General features: G+C 33.9%; 1 protein-coding gene across 9 annotated transcripts in view; it reads right to left on the bottom strand.

Annotated features, from left to right (window-relative positions):
- Positions 1–497: 497 nt before the first annotated feature.
- The window catches only part of LOC123564302 (uncharacterized), a 139,130-nt gene continuing 112,559 nt past the window's right edge, over positions 498–27,068 (bottom strand). For 6 of the 9 annotated variants that reach the window (XM_053536935.1, XM_053536936.1, XM_053536938.1 and 3 more), the window contains 2 exons: positions 25,150–25,225; positions 498–10,572 (listed from right to left, as the gene is read on the bottom strand). In XM_053536935.1, the coding sequence (XP_053392910.1) occupies positions 10,462–10,572; positions 25,150–25,225 (187 nt within the window). In that variant the 3' untranslated portion in view covers positions 498–10,461. Of the gene's footprint in view, positions 10,573–18,640; positions 18,673–25,149; positions 25,226–27,068 lie in introns of all 9 variants that reach the window. The other 3 variants (XM_045357799.2, XM_045357798.2, XM_045357789.2) reach the window with 3 other exon arrangements.

Genomic DNA, 27,068 nt, shown 5'->3' with positions numbered 1-27,068 from the left:
TAAATTACCCATTAAATTGGGTTCTTTGTCACGTTTTTATTGATTAGTATGTACTTAGTAAGCAAGTTGGCATCTGAAAGTTGCAGAATTAAAATCTTCTGCATGTCCACTTGTATACCTGTAACATCAGAATGACATCAGAATGATTTTATGAAACCCACTCAGGGGAGTGGGAAGGGGTGGTAATCATGGGTCCAGTAGGACATAAAACCAGAAAAAGAGCACCGCAATGCGGAGCAATATACACCTGAAGGTATGACCTTTGATCCCCAAGTGAGACCTTGACCTTGAAGCGAGCCATCTGAAACATGCGCTTTGCACGTCATCTCGATGTAGTGAACATTTGTGTAAAGTTTCTTTGAAATCCTTCAAGGGGTCCAAGAGTTACAGAGCAGACACAAAATTGCTAACTGACGGACGGATGGACAGCAGCGTCATAACATAATACGCCCCCTTCAGGCGTATAAAAATGACCAGGGTTAAAATAAAATAAGTAATCGCAGTCTCCTTGTTTATTTGTATATTTTGCAATATGATGGCAACATACATAACGTTATCTGTAAAACAGTCATGTTCAAAGTATGAGAGCTGTTATTTACAGGAAATGTGTTAAACATTACTGTTATATTATTGCCATTCAGTTACACACATCACAATATAACCAATCAGAATATTTATAATAATGTTAAGTCAATGTAAGATTTTTCTCTATGACACAACGCTTCTGCAAAATTATGTTTGCTAACAGTTTATATTTGCAGAAATGAGTACTCACAAAAATGGTAACATTTACATACATAGCCCTATGTACACTACTGACAATAATAACTGAAAACACAACACATTTTAGCTGAGGAAAGTTACTCAATACAGAACTGTTTTCCATTTAATTTAGCTTTACAAGCACAAAATACCTAACTCTCCCCAGAACTGGTTTCTGTGTCCTTTAGCTTTACATTCAAAGGAAAGTTACTAGCTTTGAAACTGTTTTTTGTCCTGTTTAGCTAAACAAGCACAGAAAAATTTACTCATCTAAGGTACTGCTTTCTGTCATTATTCTAAGCAGCAGTGTATGTTTCATATGATGGCTACAAATATTCTACCGGATAAACAAATTCCAGTTTAAGCAAACTTTACAGTAAGTACATTTTGTATGAACAGATAATAGACTGCCTGTGCTTAAGATTATTTCACAGACTAAATACAACTAAAGCAAACATTTGACAAGAGCAGTCTTGAAAGAGAGCTATATCCCCTGCTGCTGTTTTTATGGCAGAACAGGGATTAAGACAGTAATCGAGAAAGCAGACATTATAGTCGTTACCATTTATTGATAAACCATTTAACTCCCTCCAGTGGCACGAAAGGTTCTGTCCGCAGGTTCTGTACAATAACGGAGATAATTCAACAACAGCTGTCTGAGGACCGCAATGCTCGACTATTTAAAAGTCTTGTCATTAAAAATGTTAAATGAATGAAAAAATGAGTCCAAAAAGGGGCCTAACTTATGAGATTGCAGAAAAGAGTAATAGTACCTGTGCAGCGCATGTCAAATTATCATAGTGAACAGGTGAGTGAAGTTTCAATCCATTCCAACTAGCGTCTACTGAGATACCAGCTTACCTGGTATGTAAAAAAAAATAATAAAAAAGTGAAGTTCAAAAAAGGGCATAACGTTGTAAAAGATGCAAATTAAAGTTATCGTAAATTGTGCAGTGCATTCTAGATCATGTCAGTGAACAAGTGTGAGAATTTCAATTCATTCATTAGTGGTAACAGAGATACCACCTTACCTACAAAAACTTAACCAAAAATCGTTAAGTTGAAAAAGGGGCATAATTTTGTAAAAATGCAAGTTAGTTACTGAACCTGCCAAAGACACATGCCAAATCACCACAGTGAATAAGATTGCAAAGTTTCAAACAATTCTCACTGTGGTTACTGAGACATTAGCTTACTGGTACATACACAAAACAACTAAATTGGTGCAGGGATGCCAATGTAGACACCAACAAATAAGTGCAATAGCTCTATCTAACAGTCCCAGTAAATATTATTTTAGACAGATTTTTGGTTCTTGTGTAATGCCCTCTGTAGTTCTTCTTATTGCCACCTATCATTATATTCACTCTCTTTTCATTCCCTTCCACAGCTTTAAACAATACAGTCCAGACAAAAAAGTAAGTACAAAAGGGGAAATAATTAAAACACTATTCAGGATAGAAATTGGTTTTTAACCAATTGCCATCTATCATTATTTCAGGTTTCGTTACAGTGTCTCCATTGGTTATACAGGTATCATGCAAATGAAAGAAAATCAGGAAAAAAGGGAGATAACTCAAAAATTATTCATGACAGAGTTGTGGTTCTTGCACTCCCTCTCATTTCATATCCATCATTACATCAAGTTTCCCTCCAGTGATTTTAACATTATCATTCAGATAAAAAGATAAAGTAAGAAAAAGAGATAATTAGAACATCAGTAAAGATACAGTCACAGTTCTCTTGCTCTGCACTCGGCTTCACTGCCACCTATTAATGTCATTGTCCTTTAAGGGGAGGCGATTTTTAAAGCATTATTCAAGATAGTTACGGTTCTTTCTCTTCTGTGGTTTAAACATTAATGTCTGGACAAATGAGAGACAGATAGATGGATGGATTACATTTCTATATCCCTCTTCCACATTCATGGCAGGGGCTAAAAGAACAAGGTCTCACAAAATTATGGCTAGAAATAATTCTAGGACAAAAAAATAACTGCAGTTGCAAAAGTTTTTTCTGCAATTTATAATCTTGGGTACATTTTAATGTCAGAATTCTTAACCATATCTGTTAGCACAAAAAAGTAAAGTAAAAATTGATATTAATTTGTGGTGAAACTGTTTAATCACAAAATGTTTGAAATGACACAAAATATGTGAAAGATGATTTATCAAAAACACTTTTTTTGTGTTTTTCTCTATATTTTGGCATTTTAAAATAAATTTGAATGACAAACGGTTTAGTCACTGTTTTAAATGATATAATACATGAGGAAAAGTTATGTCTTAATTTTTCCAGCATTTGTTAGCAGAAGAGTTAGCAACCATACATATTTGTCTTGGCTAAAGATTAAAAATTCATACTGACAAATAAAAATATACAGAAATAAATATGTGAAACACTGCAAGTTGCCAGGAAGTATCACAATGAATTTATATAACAAATCTATGGCCCTACACAATAAGTAAATGTCTATAAAACATAACAGATAATGCTCACAATTACCGAACAACTGAGGTAAATCATTGTTACACTAACACAATAAAAACAAGAACATACATGGTGAAGTTATATATACATACGTGAAACAAGAGCCCCGCCAAGCGGGGCAATATACGCCCGAAGGGTTACATCAGAGGATGGGAGCAAAATTTAAAGAACTTGACTGTTGAAGCCCAAAGGACTGGAACAACAAAAAGAAGAAATTTCCCCCCAAAAAAATTTTAAGTCCACAAAAAAATTCTTACCAGGTAAATTTATGTCAAAATGCATCTAAAAATTGGATGTACCATCCATGATGTACCACAGAAAAGTGGTCTCAGTTTTTCCCTACTACCAATAATAAAAAAGTTTCAAAATAAGCTATTTATAGTAACAACACAGGAAGTAATTAAAAAAAAAAATAATTGTAAGAGAACAAAAAGGGATCTGCCAAATAAAAACAAGAGCACTGCAATGCATAGCAATACACACAAAGCAAAGTCATATATGACCTTTGACCCCTAAGTGTGACCTTGAAGCTAGTCATCCGTAACAAGCGCTCTGCACGTCGTCTCAGTGTGGTGAACATTTGTGCCAAGTTTCTTTGAAATCCTTCAAGCAGTTCAAGAGTTACAGAGCGGACACGAAACACACTCATATGACCTTTGACCCCTAAGTGTGACCTTATCTTGAAATGAGACATCCAAAACATGCGCTCTGCATGTCGTCTCGGTGTGGTGAACATTTGTGTCAAGTTTCTTTGAAATCCTTCAAGGGGTTCAAGAGTTACAGAGCGGACACGAAATTGCTAACGGACGGACAGACACCGGGACCATAACATAATACGTCCCTTTGGGCTTATAAAAAAGTCAATGCCATTTCATAACAGCAATACAGTAATTCCAGGATTACAACTGTTCCTCAAATCTTCATCTTGGCTGTCGTATGAAAAAAGCTTGTGTCTATATTGAAAAAAAAATATTGCTATATTTATGACATATAAAACTGAATCTTCATCTTGGCTGTAAAAAAAAATATTGCTACATTTATGACATGAAACTGTTATATTTAGGATATATGAAACTTGTTTTATTTTCTTTCGTACATGATTTTGTGAAAGCACAACGCTCTATTAGTAATCTCTTTTTATAAAATGCCCTTTACCATGCTACTTGACTGGTAGCCAATCCTTGACTTTTTTGACAGTGTCTGCTAGTGTGATCAAACTGCCTAATGATCTCAGAATTTTGTTTCATTTTATTGTCTCTTCCTTTTCTCACATATCTGTATAAATTGCGGGAGTCATCAAGACTGACAACTTCTGTCATCAACAGGAATATTGTTTTCAAATATTGCTTGCAGATATACCCTGTTATTCCGTATCAATTCTAAAATTGCTTTTGAGATACATTTTGTCTCAAAAGGAATAGAGCAAAATATTTCATACTTCAGAAAATACTGCTGAAGATGGCAAAACTTGAGAACTGAGTAATGTCCACGTCAGTTTGTCATTTTACCTCTTCTCCGGGCCAGAACTTTCATTACACTTAATATGATTCTGATCATTATTCATACTGGCCTAACTCACTGCTGCCCTTTATATTAATGCTTATATTGACAGTTGAGGCTTTTCACATACCATGAGTTAACTCCCTTGATAACCTCATAAAAAATGGAAGAGTATTTTTATTTTGCACCCTATTTTGGTTTGAATTTAAGGCGGTGAGACTGAATATCTACACTGGCAGTAATTACTGAAAAATACTGGTATCCAGAACCATTTACAGTTTATAGCTGCAGGGACTATTGCCTATCAATTAAGTTAAATTACTTAAATGGAATTGTTACATTAAAATACTACATAATGGAAATGTGTTCTAGCAAATCTGTTAAGCAGGAAGTTAAAGCAAAGTTAATGATTTCACAAACCCTAGAGAATTGTTTCAGACGTAATACAGAAAGTTAAAGACACATCACTCCTTTACAACGCTTTAATTTTACTGTTCACGATTCAAAATACCCTATTGGAAAATCACAATTTTTACTTGGAAATGTTTCACTGCTGGAACATGACAATTACCAAGGAATGAAAGACTGTTTAATGTAGGAAACATGAAAACTTCAAATATAACAGTATTCAATAGGATAAGTAATACATGTCATGCTGGCCTTTCAGTAACAAAACCCTATGGCACAATATTCTGTAAATACTTTGTCAATTATGCTAACTCATTTTAAAGCGATTCATACTAATTGAAGCAACTTCTTCACAGGCTTCTGGTTTAAGATAAAAAATGTCCACTATTCAAAGAAAGGTGATTCTGGAATATTTTCACAAATAAGTATATTTGAATTTCCCTTATATAGAACAGAATCCAAACTGTTCTGTGTTTAGTGCCATATTTCAACAGTATATTAGTTATGCCATAGCTGCCAGTTAACTTAACCAAGAAATGCTTTACAGAGCTGTTGCAATGTCTTCATGCAGAGAAATAACTTTTATAACACCAGTTTTCACTTAATTTCTGTCTAAATAAACCATATTTTTCCTGTGACACTGCGGGTATGCAAGGATATTATCAATTTTCACTCCGACTACGCATGATGAGAAGCTCAAACTAGCAGGAAAATATCGTAATTAAAGCAATAACGGGTAATAATCTGTACAACAAGTTGGTAGATTCTACCTGAAGATGGGTGGCTACCATTAGCTGATCAATAAAATTACTCATTGATTGGAAAATCCCATAAACTCAATTAAGCTTACAGCAATTAATTGTAAACCTTCAAAAATCAATTAAAGCTGTTGGTACTAAATGGAAATTATTTCTAACTGTTATACTGAAAAGACAGAACAAACTAGGAGAAAACTAGAATATAACTAGAACAAAGAACAGGAACGAACAATATCTCATTAGCTTCGTTATTAGTCTGGCCTGCAGACTTTTATTATTCAAATTTATGTAAAATGATGTGAAAGTAAATTTAATGTTCTTTTTTCTTCATTTTGTGATTTGTTTTCACAAGAACACATTAAGTGAAGAAAACAATCAAGTTAAATGAAAACCAGACCTCTTGATACATCAGTTTTATCATTGTTAAACATGTCAATGTATTACATGTATTAATTTGTTCAATTTTTTAACAAATAATTCCCGATATAACATTGTATATATTTTTATGGATTCTGAAGTCTAGAGTAGTAATTCACTATGCAAGGTAAAAAACATTCTTATATAATTTTATACAAATGAATGTCATCTTAATAGAAAAACATTCTCAATTCAGTTAGTTAAATTGCTCAGATTATTTGATTAGAATCAGCAAATTCAAAAAATTTTCTCAGAAATTTAACCAACACAGTCTGTCAATTAAAAAATGATGTAAAATCAGAACATTCTGGTTTTCCATCAGTCGTTCAATTCTTGCCTGATAGAATTTCAAGGCATTAGTTTGTCCTCATTTTTTATGTATATCTTTATGAGTAATTAATACAAGATGGGAGACTGGTAGATTGTGAGGCCTGGTATGGAGATCTATCTCCAGCAGATCTACATGCTTCTATGAACATCTGACACACTATCACACCAAGTTCATCAACCATACAATAAATATTTAATTCACTCATGAAAACTGCTCATAAATTATGCTATATATAGAACAATGGGTAGATATAGTTGATATGTCATAACAGTTCATAAATACGTAACAACTGGATGATTTTTTACAATGCTTAATCTAACAGAATTGACATTACGCTGTAGACAGAAACTATATTTTAGCAAATAACTGAAATTTGGAAAATAACTCTGCTACATAGAAGATAATAGAAGATTTCCCAGAGTTTCTGAACAAATAATGGGGAAAATGCTGCAAGAAGTCTAACCTTTGCATTATATCTGATTATTTTAAACCGATGATATCAGCTGCTCAAAACTGGAGAAAATTTCCTCTTTTATCTTAAAATTGTAAGTCTATAGATTTACGTCTCAAATAAAGTGTATCAAAATTAGATTATTTAACATGGAACAAAAGTTTACACAGGATGACAACAGATTCACTCTTTTAAGGTAGTTCTGCACGTTTGATTAACCGGAAGTGATCGTGTAACGTCATTTATCCGGAAAATGTGGAATAAAGCCTGGATTCGGCGTATGGAAATGAAAATCATTTTATGAATAAATAGCAACTTATGACTTAATTTATTACAATGGCACTCTTTCTAAAGTTAAAATATGATATTAAAACATCTAAAACATTAAAACGTCAAAATAGTGTCATAAAATTAGCGTGAAAAGTGCGGTTTACTTCAATCATAGTCAAATATCTCAAAATTAAGCACACGGACATATACATTTTAGGTCATAATATTATGCTTATTTACAACTGTGGGAAGTTTCTTTAAATTCTACATTGTAGAAAAAATTTCTATTTGCGAAAATGTTATGAAAGTTATATTTTTCCCATAGACTGCCATTATGAAAAATTGCATGGGGTCTAATTTTTTCAAATCAGTCTAGCAAAAAATCAAGCCACGACCCTATCTTTTTTATTTGCTGGATTTTCTAGGTATATTCTGAAGTTTTGAAAAATCAGAGTTTAATCAAATTCTACACTGTAGAAAAAATTTAGAACCAAACGTGCAGAACTACCTTAAGCAAAGTTAATGAAAAAAATATTTAAAACTGTACTAAAAAGTCAAATGTAAATCAAATCCTAATTTGATAAAGTATACTTTGATGAAACAGAAAAATGAAAATTTGGTATGAAATTCCATCTAGATGGTCAATTCTGCATGTGCTTGGACACTTCAACTGTTACTAATGATATGGCATTATAAAATACTTATGAAATAAGTTAGGAAAATGTATCAATAAATGGAACACACAAAAATCTGAACATGAAATGGTTAAGATATGGCTGTTAAAGTAATATATATAAATGCATTAAGCAAAATCTATGTACACAATACTGTAAGCATATAACACAAAATATCAAACTTAAGGTAAACAGTAACAATAAAATCACTAATAAAATCTGTTCAACTTCTTGAACAACAGCCAGCTCTCTACAACAGCAACCTGCCTACAACATAAGGGCTGAACAGAAAACTGTCATTTATGGTATTAAATAAAGGAGTTTTGACAGTTTTCTGTTCAACCTTGGAAATTTGGCTACCTTAAGTAACTATGATCTGATCTAATACCAGGAGACAATGCCTTCTTATGATGATTAACTCTTAGCTTGCTGGCGGCAAGTGATTCTGCCTTTGCGACCAGTGCAGACCAAGATCAGCCTGCACATCCGTGCAGTCTGATCATGGTCTGCACTGTTCGCTATTCAGTCAGTAAATTTTTAGTAAACACCCCTTCAAATGAAAAATGGTACTGCCCAAATTGGAAGATGGACCAGTCCATTATAGAAATTTAGCATGGTAAGGGTTAAAGAAATTTTTCAAAATTATTCACATTAATTTGACACTTTACTGAGCTATATTTGACATGTGAAATGGATTCTTGCTTGCTTTTTATCAGGAAATTTTTCAACCTGTTATAAAGCGGGTCTACTGTATGAAAGTACAGAACATGCAGTGCATGCGCTAGTCATGTAATAATGTAATAGAAGGGCTGCACCATATACACACACTGACATGATTTTTTTATTCTTGTTTTCTATAACAGTCAAAAACGTTCTGTTTTACCTAACTGCTAAGTACCATAACTCCAATCAAAGCAACATACAAAATAACTCAGAACCCGACATGTTTACTGCCGTCTTTATGTCAAAATTCTATAAAAGTCTCAAGCATTCACTCAGCTGTTCCACAGGATTCAATTAAGAAGACATTAGCTTAGCCAATAATTCAAGCTTGCCACAGTAATTCATATACAGTTTTACACCATCTTCAAACAAAAAAGGCCCAATATCTATTGTCTCATTACATTACAAAATTCTGTCTAGAAAGTCTGAAGATGAAAAAGCAAAAACGGCCTAGATAATTATAGCCAAAGAAAACTGCAATTGGTTTTAAATTAAAACTATGCAAGTATATATTTGAAAGAGCATTCAACTCTGTTTAAAATCTTGTACTACAGCCAACACTGCCAGCTGTTCACTACTTTATTACAGATTATTCCATATATAGTTCCGACTTGGGTGTATTAAATTATGATATAGTACAGTCAACTGCGCATACATTTTGCTCTCTGTGTTTTATGGTCATAATAACCAAGCGGGAATAATTGATGAATCAGCGAGCATGCTGGGACAGTCTTACTGCTAATGTATTATTCATGTTTTCCAAAAGTTTAACTTAACCTTATAGAATGTGATGATAATATTTTGGCTTGCCTTCTTGGTTACATAAAACATTTTTCAAGGTTAAAATGTCTGATTTTCAATGGAAACAAATGTTCTTTAAGCAATACCCGTGAAAACTGTCTGACATTGTCTCTATGATTTACAAAAATGACCCTGAAGTCACTTAATTGGTAACATTACTTCAGTCAGATTTACCAACTTTTACTGAACTTGACTGTAAAACACACAGTATGTTCAGACATAATCTTCACATAGAAGTACATCTGATTAACCAAATCTGACAGCAGGTACATCTAATTATGTTAACAGTACAAGTAAAAGAATGCTACTCCCTTAATGTATATGGTAATGAATATCAGATTTATAAAAGTCAAAGATGTCAAATACTTCAAGCAGGTAAGCAGCACTACAATTTCAGGTTTGTATATTAAGACCAGCTACTATATGTCTGTTGTCACATTGCACATAAGAAATGTTAACAGATTATGATAATGTATAAATTAAAAAGCTGCTGTACAAAACTATCTTTTTAAATATGAAATATTGAACTGATGCTGTTATTATACAAATATATGATACTATTTATGGTAAGGTGCTCCCTTGTTCCCATGGCAACTGGTTCTTGCATTCTGTAAACAGTTCATACTGGATATAAACATCTTTGACTGATGATCATTAACACATTTTTAGTCACAAATTACGTAAATATCTTGTGCTGTCATCATAACACCAACACAATATATTCAGCACATCTTTAAACGTTTCCATTAGAGATATTGAATGAGATTAACATATATATATATATATATATATAATATATACACAAGCCAATCATATATCACAAAGTGTTTAGGCACTATCCAATGAGATTGCAGCATCTCCCTGATTGGCTAAATGCTATACAGACGTAATCTGGTATTGTATTTGTAATGGTTTCTTTTCTTCCAAGCTGTTACAGTTGTTATGTCCATTTCTGGCATACGTATGCATATTTGGATTGGGCGGCTGCTGAAACATACAAAACACTGTTAAAGCATGTATTTTTCAGATTTTACTTCTAAACATATTTGAGCCGTGCCATGAGAAAACCAACATAGTGGCTTTGCGACCAGCATGGATCCAGACCAGCCTGTGCATCCGCGCAGTCTGGTCAGGATTCATGCTGTTCGCTTTCAAAGCCTATTGGAATTAGAGAAACTGTCAGCAAACAGCATGGATCCTGACCAGACTGCGCGGATGTGCAGGCTGGTCTGGATCCATGCTGGTCGCAAAGCCACTATGTTGGTTTTCTCATGGCGCGGCTCATTTAAAAAACATTTGCAAACTTCTCCTGACTATTCTCCTAGTGATACTGTAACAATATGAGATGAAAGTAATGCTTGTAGCTTTTCGAATTAAAGTCAGGACCCACTATTGTTTCTAACTTTCATTTAACTTGGTATAAATGAGTCTACAAACTGTTCTGTAATTCATATATGGTCAGTTTTGACACTAGGAAAACATGAAACTAGAACACTGCAAAACGTGCAGGAATATCCTGTATGTAAACCAGCACAAACAAATTTCTCACACTCTAATGCACTGAGGACAGAACAAAATGGGATAGACAGTGATGCAGGTTGGTTGGGGGAATTTACATATCAGTAAGAGCATGTAGAAATAGAGCTAGGCTAGAGTTAAAGAGCTAGGTTGGAGTTACATATCAGTAAGAACATGTAACAAGAGGACCATGATGGTCCTGAATCGCTCACCTGTTCCCACATGACCTAGTTTTGAGTATGACGTCATTTTTTCTATTATTTGACATAATGACCTAGTTTTTGAGCTCATATGACCCAGTTTTACACTTAACCTAGATATCATCAAGATAAAAATTCTGACCAATTTTCATGAAGATCCATTAAAAAATTTGACCTCTAGAAAGGTCAAAAGATTTTTCTAATTTTAGACCTAATGACCTAGTTTTTGATCGCAGTTGACCCAGTTTCAAACTTGACCTAGATATCATCAAGATGAACATTCAGACCAACTTTCATATAGATCCCATGAAAAGTATGGCCCCTAGAAAGGTCACAAGGTTTTTTATTATTTGACCTACTGACCTACTTTTTGATGACACGTGACCCAGTTTCAAACTTGACCTAGATATCATCAAGGTGAACATTCTGACCAATTTTCATGAAGATCCATTCAAGGGTATGGCCTCTAGAGAGGTCACAAGGTTTTTCTATTTTAAGACCTACTGACCCAGTTTTTGATCGCAGTTGACCCAGTTTCAAATGACCTATATATCATCAAGATAAACATTCAGACCAACTTTCATACAGATCCCATGAAAAATATGACCTCTAGAAAGGTCACAAGGTTTTTTCATTATTTGATCTACTGACCTACTTTTTGACGACACGTGACCCACTTTCGAACCTGACCTACATATCATCAAGATGAACATTCTGACCAATTTTTATGAAGATCCATTCACAAGTATGGCCTCTAGAGAGGTCACAAGGTTTTTCTATTTTTAGACCTACTGACCTAGTTTTGACTGCACGTGACCCAGTTTGAACTCGACCTAGAAATCATCAAGATGAACATTCAGACCAACTTTCATACAGATCCCATGAAAATTATGGCCTTTAGAGAGGTCACAAGGTTTTTCTATTATTTGACATAGTGACCTACTTTTTGAAGGCACGTAACCCAGGTTCGAACTTGACCTAGATATCATCAAGGTGAACATTCTGACCAATTTTCATGAAGATCTTGTGAAATATATGGCCTCTAGAGAGGTCACAAGGTTTTTCTATTTTTAGACCTACTGACTTAGTTTTTGACTGCACGTGACCCAGTTTTGAACTTGACCTAGATATCATCAAGGTGAACATTCTGATCAATTTTCATAAAGACCCCACGAAAAATGTGACCTCTAGAGTGGTCACAAGCAAAAGTTTACACATGCACGCACGACAGACGCTGTGCGATCACAAAAGCTCACCTTGTCACTTTGTGACAGGTGAGCTAAAAATAGAGCTAGGTTGGAGTTACATATCAGTAAGAACATGTAGAAATAGAGCTAGAACATGTAGAAATAGAGCTAGGCTGGAGTTACATATCAGTAAGAACATGTAGAAATAGAGCTAGGCTGGAGTTACATATCAGTAAGAACATGTAGAAATAGAGCTAGGCTGGAGTTACATATTGTTAGAACATGTAGAAATAGAGTTAGGCTGGAGTTACATATCAGTAAGAACATGTAGAAATAGAGCTAGGCTGGAGTTACATATCAGTAAGAACATGTAGAAATAGAGCTAGGCTGGAGTTACATATCAGTGAGAACATGTAGAAATAGAGTTAGGCTGGAGTTACATATCAGTGAGAACATGTAGAAATAGAGCTAGGCTGGAGTTACATATTGTTAGAACATGTAGAAACAGAGTTAGGCTGGAGTTACATATCAGTAAAAACATGTAGAAATAGAGCTAGGCTGGAGTTACATATCAGTGAGAACATGTAGAAATAGAGTTAGGCTGGAGTTACATATCAGTGAGAACATGTAGAAATAGAGCTAGGCTGGAGTTACATATCAGTGAGAACATGTAGAAATAGAGTTAGGCTGGAGTTACATATCAGTGAGAACATGTAAAATAGAGCTAGCTGGTTAATATTGAGAAATGTAGAAAAGGTTAGGCTGGAGTTACATATCAGTAAACATGTAGAAATAGAGTTAGGCTGGAGTTACATTCAGTGAGAATGTAGAAATAGAGTTAGGCTGGAGTTACATATCAGTGAGAACATGTAGAAATAGAGCTAGGCTGGAGTTACATATTGTTAGAACATGTAGAAACAGAGTTAGGCTGGAGTTACATATCAGTAAAAACATGTAGAAATAGAGTTAGGCTGGAGTTACATATCAGTGAGAACATGTAGAAATAGAGTTAGGCTGGAGTTACATATCAGTGAGAACATGTAGAAATAGAGCTAGGCTGGAGTTAGGCTGGAGTTACATATCAGTGAGAACATGTAGAAATAGAGCTAGGCTGGAGTTACATATCAGTAAGAACATGTAGAAATAGAGTTAGGCTGGAGTTACCTATCAGTAAGAACATGTAGAAACAGAGCTAGGCTGGAGCTACGTATCAGTCAGAACATTGTAGAAATAGAGCTAGGCTGGAGTTACATATCAGTTAGAACATTGTAGAAATAGAGCTAGGCTGGAGTTACATACTGTTAGAACATGTAGAAATAGAGCTAGGCTGGAGTTACATATCAGTTAGAACATGTAGAAATAGAGCTAGGCTGGAGTTACATATCAGTAAGAACATGTTGAAATAGAGCTAGGCTGGAGTTACATATTGTTAGAACATGTAGAAATAGAGTTACGCTACATATCAGTTAGAACATTGTAGAAACAGAGCTAGGCTGGAGTTACATATCAGTTAGATCATTGTAGAAATTGAGCTAGGCTGGAGTTACATACTGTTAGAACATGTAGAAATAGAGCTAGGCTGGAGTTACATATCAGTTTGAACATGTAGAAATAGAGCTAGGCTGGAGTTACATATTTATTAGAGCAATAAAGCAAGGAAGCTGACTTTACTGACATAATGGTTAGAAAATACAGAAATAGGGGTATGACTGCACTGACATATTGGTAAAAGTTTGTAAAAATAAAGCTATGGCTAGTAGAACATGTAGATAGAGAGTTATAGCTAGATTGACATTTCTGATTAGAACATACAGAAAGAGAAATATATTGTTGATGAAGAGCTGGGAGAGATAGTTAGCCAAGTCTTGACAGATTGACTGAAGACAATAGTCAGATTGCAGACAGAAAGATAAACTGCTTATATCATGGAGAGGAGACTGCACTGCAGATTTATGCAATCAAATAATAATTCTGATAACACTACACACAATGCGATCAAGCTGCACTACATGGGAATCTTGAACAAAACATGAAATTTGTTATTATTCAGTACCAAGGTATCACAGGTCAATGTCTACTGTCTGATTTAGTAAACAGATAAAAATAGAAAAAGTGATGCATTTCTAACTAATGCACAAGATAGTCAAGCAACTGTCTAATTATAATGCAATGACATTATTAAACACAAATGTATCCAAGGTCTGGTCAAGACCTGACTAAGCGGTATCTGACAGCATGAGGTCTGACAAAAATCTGTGAAACTATAATCAGGCCATAAGTTTTTAAAATGATGAAAAGTGGAACAAAAAATATATGCATCAATCTGCCACCAAATTTTATCCAAATCCAACACTTTCAATGTATCATGTCTGTGACATTCAGAGCAAGTTGGAACTGATGTCCTAGATCACTCACCTGAGTACAACAGCTAGTATTAACGGTTTTAGAAAAGGGTCATGCAAAGGAAGTATCTGTGAAATTATTTTGAAATTCAGCCATTGTTTTAAGACATACAAGATTTGTTTAAAGTTTCCACAATTATATATAGTGGAAACTTAAAATCATAAAACATTTTGTCAACAAAATGACTACCAGAATGCAAAGTCAATACCTATTTTTTTATGTTTCCACTATATATAAACTTTTAAAAATAGGTTATGCCTATGCATTCTGGTGGCTATATTGTTGACAAATCAGAAAAATTTGAATAAACCTGGTACAGTCAGCCACTGAAGGAGACCAGCAGTTTCTTAAGTGAAGACCTTTAAAGCAAAAGTCTACTATATAGATATAGGGAAAAGTGACCACACTCTCTGTCCGCCAAGTTTTTCAATAAATCAAATTAATTTGACCACTCTTGGAAGAGGGTCTGGAAGAGGGTCCCAATAAGGAACACTTCAAATTTATATGAAATCCAGTTCATGAAAAGAAGACTTAGAGTTAACTCTATACATATACAGAGAAACCTACCCCACACCCTGGTGGCAGCTATTCTAACAATGCAGTATAACCTGAAGGAATTTAACTGAGGTTCAATTGAGAAATATTTGTGGTAAATTATTTTCAAATTAATGAAGTCAGCAGTTTCTGACAAGATTCTCAATTTCATTATAGCCGTATTAAGAAAATCTGTTCTGCCCTCTTGTGTCTATCTTTTAAACATTTCAATAAGGACAGAAGGAATTTAGTAAAGGTCCACCAAAGAAACAATGCTGTGAAAATATTTTGACATCTGGCAAGTGGTTATAGAGAAGATTTTGAAAGTTTTATATATAGTCATTATAGAAAACTAACCTCACCCCCTGAAAAACATGTTATCTTTTAACAAATCTACATGGCTTAGAGGAACTGGCTGAGGGTCACCCAAGGGACATTGTTGTGAAAGTATTTTGAAATCTGGCTGCAGCTTCAGGAGAGAATTTCTTAAAACTTTCTGGCAACCAGAATTCTAAATAGAAGACTTAAAGTTAAAAGGGTTTGGAAGAGGATCACTAACATAACATTCCTGTGAAGTTTGGTTGAAATTGACTTCATAGTTAAGAAGGAGATGATCTTTAAAGAAATTGGGGACAACCAATGGAAGACGGACGGATGACTGAGAGACAGACAATAGACATCCAATTATCCTAAAAGCTCACCATGACCACTTCATGGTCAGGTGAGCTAAAAACTGACAGAGTGTATTCCCAATACTTTTAAATCACACCAAATTACTTACAGGATTGTTCTGCATATTCTGTGTGAAACAAACAAAAACAACTTATCTATAATTGAAACTTGCAGTTTTAAAATGGTTGCTGTGGTTACATTATAGTAAAGTAGATAAGATTGCTGGCAATTGATCCTTGCTCTCAGCATGTTTGTGCAGTTCTCTGGGCATTGGGTAAAATACTTTTATGTGAGGAAACCATTAGCCTGCTTTGTGAAGTATAACAGTTTGATTCAGGTTTGATCCTGTGCCTGCCCTTGCCTCCAATAATGTCTACAGAGGCTCTAGTGGTAATCTTTCATTATTCAAAAATGGGAAAAACTTCAACATTAATTATACTTTCAACATCTACTGACACTAACAATGACAGTTGTATCAAATGTAATGATCGTCCAAATGTATAGTGCAGACTCTGATTTAACTGAAATTGTCTGTTTTGTTTAATTAAACATTTTAAAATATCATATTAGTACTAAATATACACAATTACTGTCATCTCAAAATCAAACAGTACTTGTATGTAAATTTATGCAGTATTAATAAATCAAGTAATGATCTACATTTATGATCAAAGTTGCTGAAAATCTGGGAAACAATGTACAGCTCTAAATGTTTGAGCAAAACCAATTTAGATCTGTTAATAAGCCAAGTAAAACTGAAGTTGGTGTTTGTTGATGCAAGTGGTATCTTGACTTTTTGAGTCTAAAATGTAGGAAAAAGTATCACTTCAAATCTATCTATACTCAGCAAGTCAAGGTCACAGAGACACAGATTTCATTGTATGTTGAATTATTTAACTGAAAACCAGATAATAGATATAATTAAAACCTAATTAATGCTATTAAATGTTGCTGTTGGCATAAATGAATTGGATATATAATCAGCTAAGAATTCTACAGCTACTATGATTAGCTAAAACTTACTTACAGTTAGGCCTAAAAAAAATTCTTTGTTTCCGGTAACATGCTAAAAAAATTAGGGTAGGTACGTCGGATTTTTTTTTTTAAATACATTTTTTTTAATGGAGACTTTTCGGAAATTATTTTTGTGTCAAAAAATGAATACAAATAAGGGGGTTATGTCTTAAAAGCATCAGTAAGTTGATTTCTAACATCACTGGCCATGTTTAAAGCATAAAAAATGCAGTTTTGCAACTTTGTGTTGAAAAAAATATTCTCCAAGGCGGGTTGGGCCAAAAATTTAGGGTAGGTTGGGATACCGGAAACAAAAATTTTTTTTTTTACGCCTTATACATCATGATAAAGAAAGTTACTTTTCTCAAAGTAGGTCAAGCTGAAGGTTGTACAAAGACATATACATACTGTTGCTGTGTTACTTAAGCTACTCAGTTAATCAGCACACACTGAATGGAGGAATTAGCTTCATTGATCAAATGTTGCATCATTTAAAACTGATCAAAATCATCATGTAATGGTGATTGTAGGAAAAGCAACCATTTTAAAGTAACATAAGTGCTTTTCAGTTTGGCAATATCCAATCAAATGCTCATATCTTGCACTGCAATCAATTATGCCAAAATAAGTGGTGTGACTTGGAAATTTTATGACCTTAGAAATGTTGTGCCAAAACGGTCTATGTACTTCTCTTTCTCTGGGAATTGAAAATAACTGTTGCTGTGTAAGAGTTCATTCCAGAATATGATTTAAAATGTAGGTATAACACTGTAGTTAATAACTCTGTTATTTAAAAGGTTAAAATTTCAATATTACTATATATATCTGCTGCTGATCGATGTTGTTTTCATGTGTGACAACATTACAATCAAGTAGGATGTACAAAAATCATTAAACGAGTCTTGTAGTTTGTTGTATGTGTATTAGTTTTGATGATTTCATTGAAACAGTATGCAGAACTAAGGTGTGAAAATATGCAGAGCTATATATCCAAGAAATACCCGACATTCCTCTAACACAACCTGATGTTTTCATATCTAAATGGACCACTTTGCAGAACAAAGTTATTAAAGATGGCACCTTAAGTTTTAGCTTGATAAGTCACAATTACATTAGAACAATAATTCTTGCACACCAAAGAGTAATTTCCATTTTTTCTCTAGTGCTGGTAAAATTAGTCTTACACCCCAGGATGTAGGCTGACTTTTGTTATAATTGACCTGAATTCCTACACTACAACAATAAAATAGTGCTTAAAAGAAAGTCATATATTCTGAAAACTGTTTTGGTGGTGAAAAACCCACACCTACGATACATTTTGGGAAATTCTATTGCTTTTTAAATTTAGAAATTGACTGCTAATCAAACATCAAATTCCTGAAACTGCTCCTTATACATTTTTCCCCTATAAAAACATGGAACTTTTGGAAAAAGGTTTGCTGTGTTACAGGAAATGCAGGTAAAATTTCCATCTAATGCATCAAAGTTCTAGCAGTTGTTAACACATGTTATGCAATAAATACTCACAAAAGTTAAACGATCTCTTCCAATTGTGTGCCCTGTATAACATATTATTAATGTTTGTCGTGTGAAGATGATAAACTGTTTCATAACAAGAGCTGTCCACAAGACAGTAAATGCTCAACTATTCAAACTGTTGCCCCAGAAGCAGGAATATTACCCTAAATGGTAAAATATCTAAAGAGTTTCAATCCAGTATCTGCATTAGTTTTGGAGATAGTAATTTGCATGCAAAATTTAACCAGAAGTTTTTAAGTTCAGAAGGGGACATAATTTTGCAAAATACACATAAAGAGTTATGGGACTTGATGCTATGACCTAGTTTTAAGAAGAAACGTGTCAAGTTTCAATTCAATATTTGCACAAGTTTTAGAGATAATAACTGGCATGCAAAACTTTAAACAGGATTTATAATCTATGTCAAAAAGGGGCCAAAATAAATGTCAGTGTTATGGGACTTGATGCTATCACCTAGTTTAAGAAGCCTTAGACACCTGTGAAGTTTCAATTCAATATCTGCATTAGTTTTGGAAATAGTAACTTGCATGCAAAACTTTAACCAGGATTTCTAAATCCAACAGGTGGCATAATTTAGCCAAAATTCATGTCAGAGTTATGGGAGTTGACCTAGTGAGATTGGTAATTGACCTAGAAAAAGAAAAAATAAGTTTCACATCTATATGCCTTTAAATGATAGCTATATGTACTTGTATGCAAAACTTTAACCAAGGTCGCCAACACCGACACCAACTCAAGGGTGAGTAGAATAGCTTGGACTATTCTTCCAATGGTCAAGCTAAAAACTATTGTTGTTGTTGTTGTTTTTAAACATGCTAAACAACAGCATCATGCTTAGTATTCAACACGAAAAACAGATTTTCAAGTTTCCATATAAAGGTATTTTCATAAAGCCACAAGGGTATTTCATTTAATGCTCCAATATTTACAGATCAATATTTCTGTGAATAATTAATATAAATGCAAATAATTCAGATTTTCACTTAATTCAGGGTTTTCATTCTGTAATGGAAAATTGTATGCTTTGATCATAAAACTATAATGCAGATCTATAAAGGCAGGGATTATAGACACATTTTTGGTGTAATTTATTTACAAAGCGATGAGAATTTTCCTGGAAAACCAAACTTAAATACACCTTAAATGGTACTAAAATCTTAGAATAATGATAATTTACGAGAAACAGAATGATCATTTAATATTTAACAGTATCTTTTAAATGAATCAATTGATGTCCGTCTACTTAGAAAGCACATTTTCTATTTGTTTGATTTAGGTCTAATGCTGTTTTTCAACAGTGATTCAGCATTTCAGTGTTTCAGCGCTTCAGCATTTTAGAGGTTCAGCATTTCAGTGTTTCAGCATTTTAATTATGTATTGGTAGTCTGTTAGTCCAGCAAGAGTCCAACAATCTGTACCTGTACACACTTCTTCTCTGCAAGTAACTCTGATGTGGAGAACAAAAAACTTCTTCTGAGACAATGTCTGGTCAAACTGTCATGGATTAAAAATAGGTCTCACACTGAGTACCAAACTCACTGCCTGTCTCTTCATAGTCCTGTTTTACCTATCAAGTTAAGTTAGCAGGCAAATTTCTATTTATAGTGTGTTTATTCACTCTAAAGACTATATATAGCTATTTTAAATACAACGTTCTATGAGTCTTTACCCTTTTCTAGACAAAACTTGTGTTTTCTGCCCTTTAATTCATTTAATAATCATGGATGATTTTGCTTTGGCTGAAACAATTACAGAAATAATGACTTAAAGCCTGATTTCCCAAGTGCCTTTAAATGTTATATGGAGCGTGTTCTAACTTCAGACATGCATGAAACATATTGAGTTTTGTTAGATGCCTAAGGCTACTCCAACTTCTATGTTGGAAATTCTATAATAATACACCAAAGGTTGACTTCAGGACAAATATGAGGTTGCCTTGCCATCAATGAATTTAAACCCAAAGTTATAGTAATTTGTTTCAGCTCCATTATAAAGAAAGTCATAAAAGACTACCTAAATAATTCTAAGTCCTCTTCCCGAGGTTGTGACCAAAGTAGGATTCATCCTATAACTTAGGCCAGAGTTTTTTTATCTTTCGTTTTACGGGAGATTTTTGAAAAATGAGCAGGGGGAGGAGGGAATAAAAATAAAAATAAAAAGCTTGAAAGTGAGCATCTCGGAAAAAAATAAAAATAAAATAGAATTTTTTAAGATTTTTTTTATTTTGATGAACTTTCATTTCAAGTTTTGTTTACTTGTGTTTGTGACCAGTATTTGATATTGTGATGTATTGTTATGTTTTAAGACTATAAAAGCCATTTATACAGGATGAACATTGAATAAAATTTTCATGCATGCTTGTGAATAAACTGCTTCAGGCACTGTAACTCACACTGGCAAGTCTTTAAAATTCAGAAAGCTTGTTTTACTTAATTTAAGTGGAAGACAAAAATTATTTTATCTGTTACAACAGCCACACAGTAAATTTCAGTGACAGCAAGTAGAGACTAAACACGTCTGGTATAAAGTGGCTTGGTACTGTAGTAGTTTTGGTGGTTTGGTTTGCTTGCATCTTCTGCTGTGTAACCTCTGCTTTTTATACATAATATTTACTTATTGTATCTTTCACCAATATCATCTTTAACGAGCTAACTTTACAGTTTATGCCAGCTCATAATATAATGGATTTTATCAGCAAAATAAAGTATTTAATAACTTTGAATAACAGTCACAGTGCAGAGGGCAAGATTTTTTTTCAGTGATGAAAAACGAAAGATAATCTAGCAAAAAGTAATCTGAAAATTTACCTCATTTAACTCTGTAATTTGCACCTTTTTATAATACACTTAGATCAAGTTCTGAAGTTGCTTCTGTAATTTGCACCTTTTTATACTACACTAAGTTCAAGTACTGAAGTTGCATCACTTTTTGTCAAAATATTGTCTCCAATAAAAAGTATTCTTTATTATTCTTTATACACTTATGAATTCTATTGAAGTTACAAAAGAAATGGACCATCTGTCTGAGATTTTGCCAACACTACCAGCTGCTTTATGCCAGACAGTCCCAAGCCTGTGTAAAGTGTGAGGGGTCACCATTGAAATAAAAATGTAAAAAAATCTGCTGTTACAAACATTTATTTGTTCTGCAAACAACTAATGTTTTGAATAAAATTTAATGTCAAAGCACCTTTGATATTGTATTGCCTTTCTATGGCAAACTTGTAAGTTGAATCTATTGAAAACAAAATGTGAGTAAGACAATCTTTAGACAATTTAATACTTTTAATACTGTCACTTTTATGAAAGGAGTATTATGTACAATAGTATTATTTCCCGAAAAATATATATTTTGAAAAGTTTCTAAAAATATTTTGACATAATCATCGTCCATCCACCCGTGTAGAAAGAGAGAAAAAAACGTTAAAGATTATCGGTAATTATTCAGTGATAAACTAAGTAATGTTGACCTTGTTTTCATGATCAATTTACACCCCCTCTAAGAGCTAAAAGAAGTGTGTCAGTATCTTGGCATCCGAAGCGGAGATCAAAGCGGTATTTTTGCTCGAGATTGTCATGGCATTACGTCATGTTTCCGCGCAATGTGACATATCACTGTATGATCGTACCGCATCGGTTCTTAAAATTGCTGAGAAATAGAAATCAATAAAAAAAATTCTTCTTTAATTTGTTATCAAAAGCGAATGTGCTATATCCCGTATAAAAGGTAAATGTGTCAAACGATAGTAAAAATTACTATAGCGGATATCCTACCTCTGTGACCTATTTGCCCTCAAGGAATTTACATTATTGTTTGACAAGAAAAACTTTTAAATTGTTGGTCAAAAAATACTTGTACAAAGATTCATTTAAAACTTATTAAAAACCGCAGTGACATCACATTGCTTTATTTTTAAATCGCATTTCTACTTACGTTCACGAGGTCACGTAACCTATTCTGCCGCACTAGCCAAAAATCGCCTTACTCCATGTATTGTAATCGCAGCCGCTTTTTCATTATTTAAGATTTTTTTATTCTGTTTTTTTGTACTTTCTGGTCAAAAGTCTGAATTTTAAGCCCATAGTATTCATCATTAATTTACTTTTAGAAAGAAATAAGTAACTAAGATCGCCCTGTTTGAATTTTTACAAATGATTATATGAACATTCGACCGTTTTTATAGAATTTTGCCTACATTTTTGTCGGTATCTTACTAAAATCATTATAGAATTCAAAAAGTATTATTTCTCAAGGGGTGTTGAAAATTTGAAGCGAGAATATTAAAAAATGAATGCACTACGCACGGTTTTTGTGTACGTGTCGATGTAAATTAGATGTTACGATAGGTCACACGTGCTTGTGGAATGGAAAATTACCGGCATGACGTTTTGATATCTTTACGATTCGCGGGTAAATTCCAGTCAATCCAGGTAGCGTCTGAACCATCTCAAAGTTTGTTGCCGTTTTGTAGATGTAATTTCTGAGTTTTGGTAAAGTATGGATGTAACTTGAAAAAAACACTCGCCCGATCGGTCGAGTACACAGCGAGGTCCACTCGTCCTACTCAGACTTAACTCGCCAATGCGAGCAGGCGAGTGGAATTTTACACCCTGTTAATGCCGATAGATGTACGGCAAAACACGGTATTTTGCACGCGTTAAACTCCCTTCCTGTGAAATTACGTCCAGGTGAAAATACACTAATTTTATTTTCTTTGGGGCTGAAACAACCGACCGGCGGAAAAAATAAAATAAAACTCGGGAAAATGAATTTTAATTTTATTCCACTTTTGCAATATTTAGGACCGGCGCTCCCGTAAAACGAAAAATAAAAAAACTCTGGCCTTATGAAGATTAGAGACCATGACAAAACAAAGTAGCTTCAATGGGGAAATTATCAGACATAAATAGATTGATCACTGATTCAAAAGATTAAATGCAGCAAGTTCTTGGAAGTCCACTTTCACTTTAAAGTCACATATAATCTTGCCATTTCTAATATGTATTGACTGCAAGGTATTATATTATGACTATTAGTTTGTACTAAATTCATTTAAGCCATTTGTTATGAACTTTAAGGTCATTTGAACCATTCTCAAGTTTGCATCCTGAAAAAAAACAGTACTGGTGTCATATGAGAAGGCATGGACGTGACCCCAGTGAGACTCAAACCCATGATCCCCGGGTGGAGGAGCAGACACCTTAACTACTAGATCACCACTCCCTTTAAACCGTTTGATAATTTGCACAAGCCAATTCAAATGGTATAATATTAGTCAAATCAGTGTATTTTACAACAACTGAAATACTCCCTAAAGAATACCAACGATTCAATTTACGCATATTCGGCTGATAAAATATTTTGTGTCATAGCATTTTCAAACCATCCTCTGTTGCTGCTTTATTATTCTTTGTCAAAAAGCCAAACATTCTGACCAATTTTCGTGAAGATCAAACAGAAAATGTGGCTTCTCGAGAGTTACCAATGGTTTTCTATGATTTGACCAAGTGACCTTGTTTTTTACCTGCGGTGTCCAAGTATAATATTGGTCCAAGGTTTTATTCAGGCAAACATTCTGACCCAAGTTTCATAGGGCCTGTATGTTAACAGAAACATTGTTGATGACACATACAGTAACAACTCACACAGGGCAATCACAATAGCTGGGCTTAGGCACAGAGTACTCAGGTGAGCTAAAAAGCGTATGTTTAAATAACTGAAACTGAAATTAAACGCATTTTCACATCCACATGGGTGTGGGAATCAAGCAAGCAAGCGAAGCTAATGAAATAAGATGATCAATCAAAAATTTTAGGAAATGTAAAAAATATTCTTGCTGAAAAAAAAAAAGTGTAGAATCTCAAGATTAACAGTCTGATGTTACGAAGGATTTTTTAGTCAACGATGTGATGAAACAGTATTTTTATAACCTATAATGCTATAAATTTTAGTATTTCTCACAATATATTCTTTTTTATTCAACTCCTCAACCAGGAATGTATATACTGTAAAAAGATGACTTTGTAGAGATAATGCCATACTCAGAGACAGTACATATCCTGTGCTAGTCTTACTGAGAAGGTTGAAACCAAACATCATCTCTGGTGCAACACACCATCATCTCCGGTACAACATATTAGGTAAAAATTTAACCAAACTATCACCATGGAAAGTGCTACACCAAGTTCAAAAAAAAAAAATGGAAACCTATTGCAAAAAGTCAGTTATATATAAGGAAGAGCGCTATTTCACTACGGGGAAATCAGTACTGCAGTAATGGTGTTGATTTTCACCAACTTAAATCTTACTTACAAGCTACCTGACTCGAATAATGCGTTCTTTATCCAATACTAAATCTGGCTATAAGAGAAAATTCTGCAATTTATGTGAGCGAATTAATGTCATGTAAGGAGGGAAACAGTGCCCAAAGGACTTGAAATAATGACACGATGAGACAGTGCACTATTCTGTCAAAATCACTACATGATGCTACTCACAATATGGTTTTCTGGCAGCAGGCTTCCGTTAACACCACTTTGTGGCTTTTTATCCATCCTTTCTTGTCTTCTTCGTCTGAAAATATATATTGTTTCAATAAAACACAATAAAAGACTCAGCATGAAAAACAAGAGAAATGCCTCAACGATCATGCAAAACGTCCCATAACAAAGTTACAATCAAATAAAATAATTTAAGGAAAATACTATTTTGTCTTTTTTTTCAAGTTCAATTCTATGTTAAATTAAAAACATTTGATAACAAGTCATATGACCTCAAAAACACTGAGTTATAATAGCTGATCAATGACCAGTTCAGAACTCTTGATAACAAAGACAAAAAATTTCCAAAGCTCTCTGAAAAATAAAATTTCTAGGATTGCGTAAACTAGCTGAAGAGCGTTAATAAGGACAAATACGGTAGACATTATAAGCTGCTACATCCTGATGTGATGCAAAAATCATTGTTACATGCTATCACTGTTGCATGCTTCTGTGGGCATAACAATTGATTGTTTTCAGAGATTGCCATATAATAACCAATATAATTACTGAATGTTCTTTATTTAAATGTTTTATACCGTGTGTCTATTTTTTCTAACAAAGTATCTATCAGGGAAACAATTTTTGTGATAGTGGAACCAGCTTTAACCAACAACAACTGAAAGCGGACAAAGCATTTATTTTCTCTAACAAAGTATCTATCAGGGAAACAATTTTTGTGATAGTGGACCCTGAGCCTAAGGCAATAACAATTGGAACAAAGCAAGGTTTTGTCAACTGTAGGTCTTCGTAACTTGTTTTTAAAGGTCAACAGTTTCCCACCTGTGTAACTCAAGCACTCTAAACGCACAAAGTTGTGTTTCACTGATATGGAGCAGACATAAAGTTAAGCTATTTGACCTTTGACCTGTAAGTGTGATATTTAACTGGGACCTAGATATTTGGGTTGTACACTCAGCAAGTTGTGAACCTGAAGCTAACAACTGTGTTAGTTGTATGAAAATCTACCAAGTGGTCTAGATAATATCAAGGATACATGAAGTTAAATTATTTGACCTGTGTCCTTGACCTTGGACCTAGTGACCTTGGTTATGCGCTCCACATGTCATCTTGGTAAGGTAAGCAATTGATAATAGTTTTATGAAAATCTTCCATGGAGTTTTAACAATCTGGATAAGACATGAAGTTAAGCTATTTGACCATTGATTTCCAAGTGCGCCCTTGACCTTGTTACCTGGCCTTGTTGAGGTTAACAACAGATCCTAGTTTTACAAAAGTCTTTCCCGGGGTTAAGAAGATATGGAGTGGACACAATGGGCAGATGTACCAACAGACTAATGGACATGTGTGATTCCAATATACCCCATATACTTTTCAACAATACTGTACTTTGACTAGTTATGACTGCAATCACCGTACATTAGGACTTGAAGAAAGTTAATTTCTCATCATTGAAACAAAAATCTATGAAGAATGGCTGTAATCATGTGCAAGCAACTTATCTCAACTATTCCACTGAGACAAATGAATAATTCATGGCCCTCCTACTACCATTACGTCTCCTACAATCCTTGTGAACACCAGAAATTCATTTGTACTAATGCCTCTAAAATCTCTCCACTATGTAATAGATCTGTTACAGACAGTACCTCAGGCTTCCATCATGGGACACTCAACTGTCAGTCTTATTAATTTAACACAGCCAGAAACTTTTCTCATAATACCAGATGAAAATTTATTTCAATGCAAGAGTGAAGGAATAGTAAAGAAAATGGCTAAATGTAAGTTTTATGGAAAGGCATTGCAACTTTGCTGCATGTAACTAAAGTCAGACTAAACTTTCTGAAGACAAATAAAACTGTTTTCTGATCAGTTGCATAATTAATAGCAAATGATTCGCATGTTGGACCCATATT

The sequence above is a fragment of the Mercenaria mercenaria genome, chromosome 2 (assembly GCF_021730395.1).
Source record: "Mercenaria mercenaria strain notata chromosome 2, MADL_Memer_1, whole genome shotgun sequence".
Classification (NCBI taxonomy): domain Eukaryota; kingdom Metazoa; phylum Mollusca; class Bivalvia; order Venerida; family Veneridae; genus Mercenaria; species Mercenaria mercenaria.
Note: the sequence above shows the minus strand (reverse complement) of the source record. Positions and strands in the feature narration are given on the sequence as shown.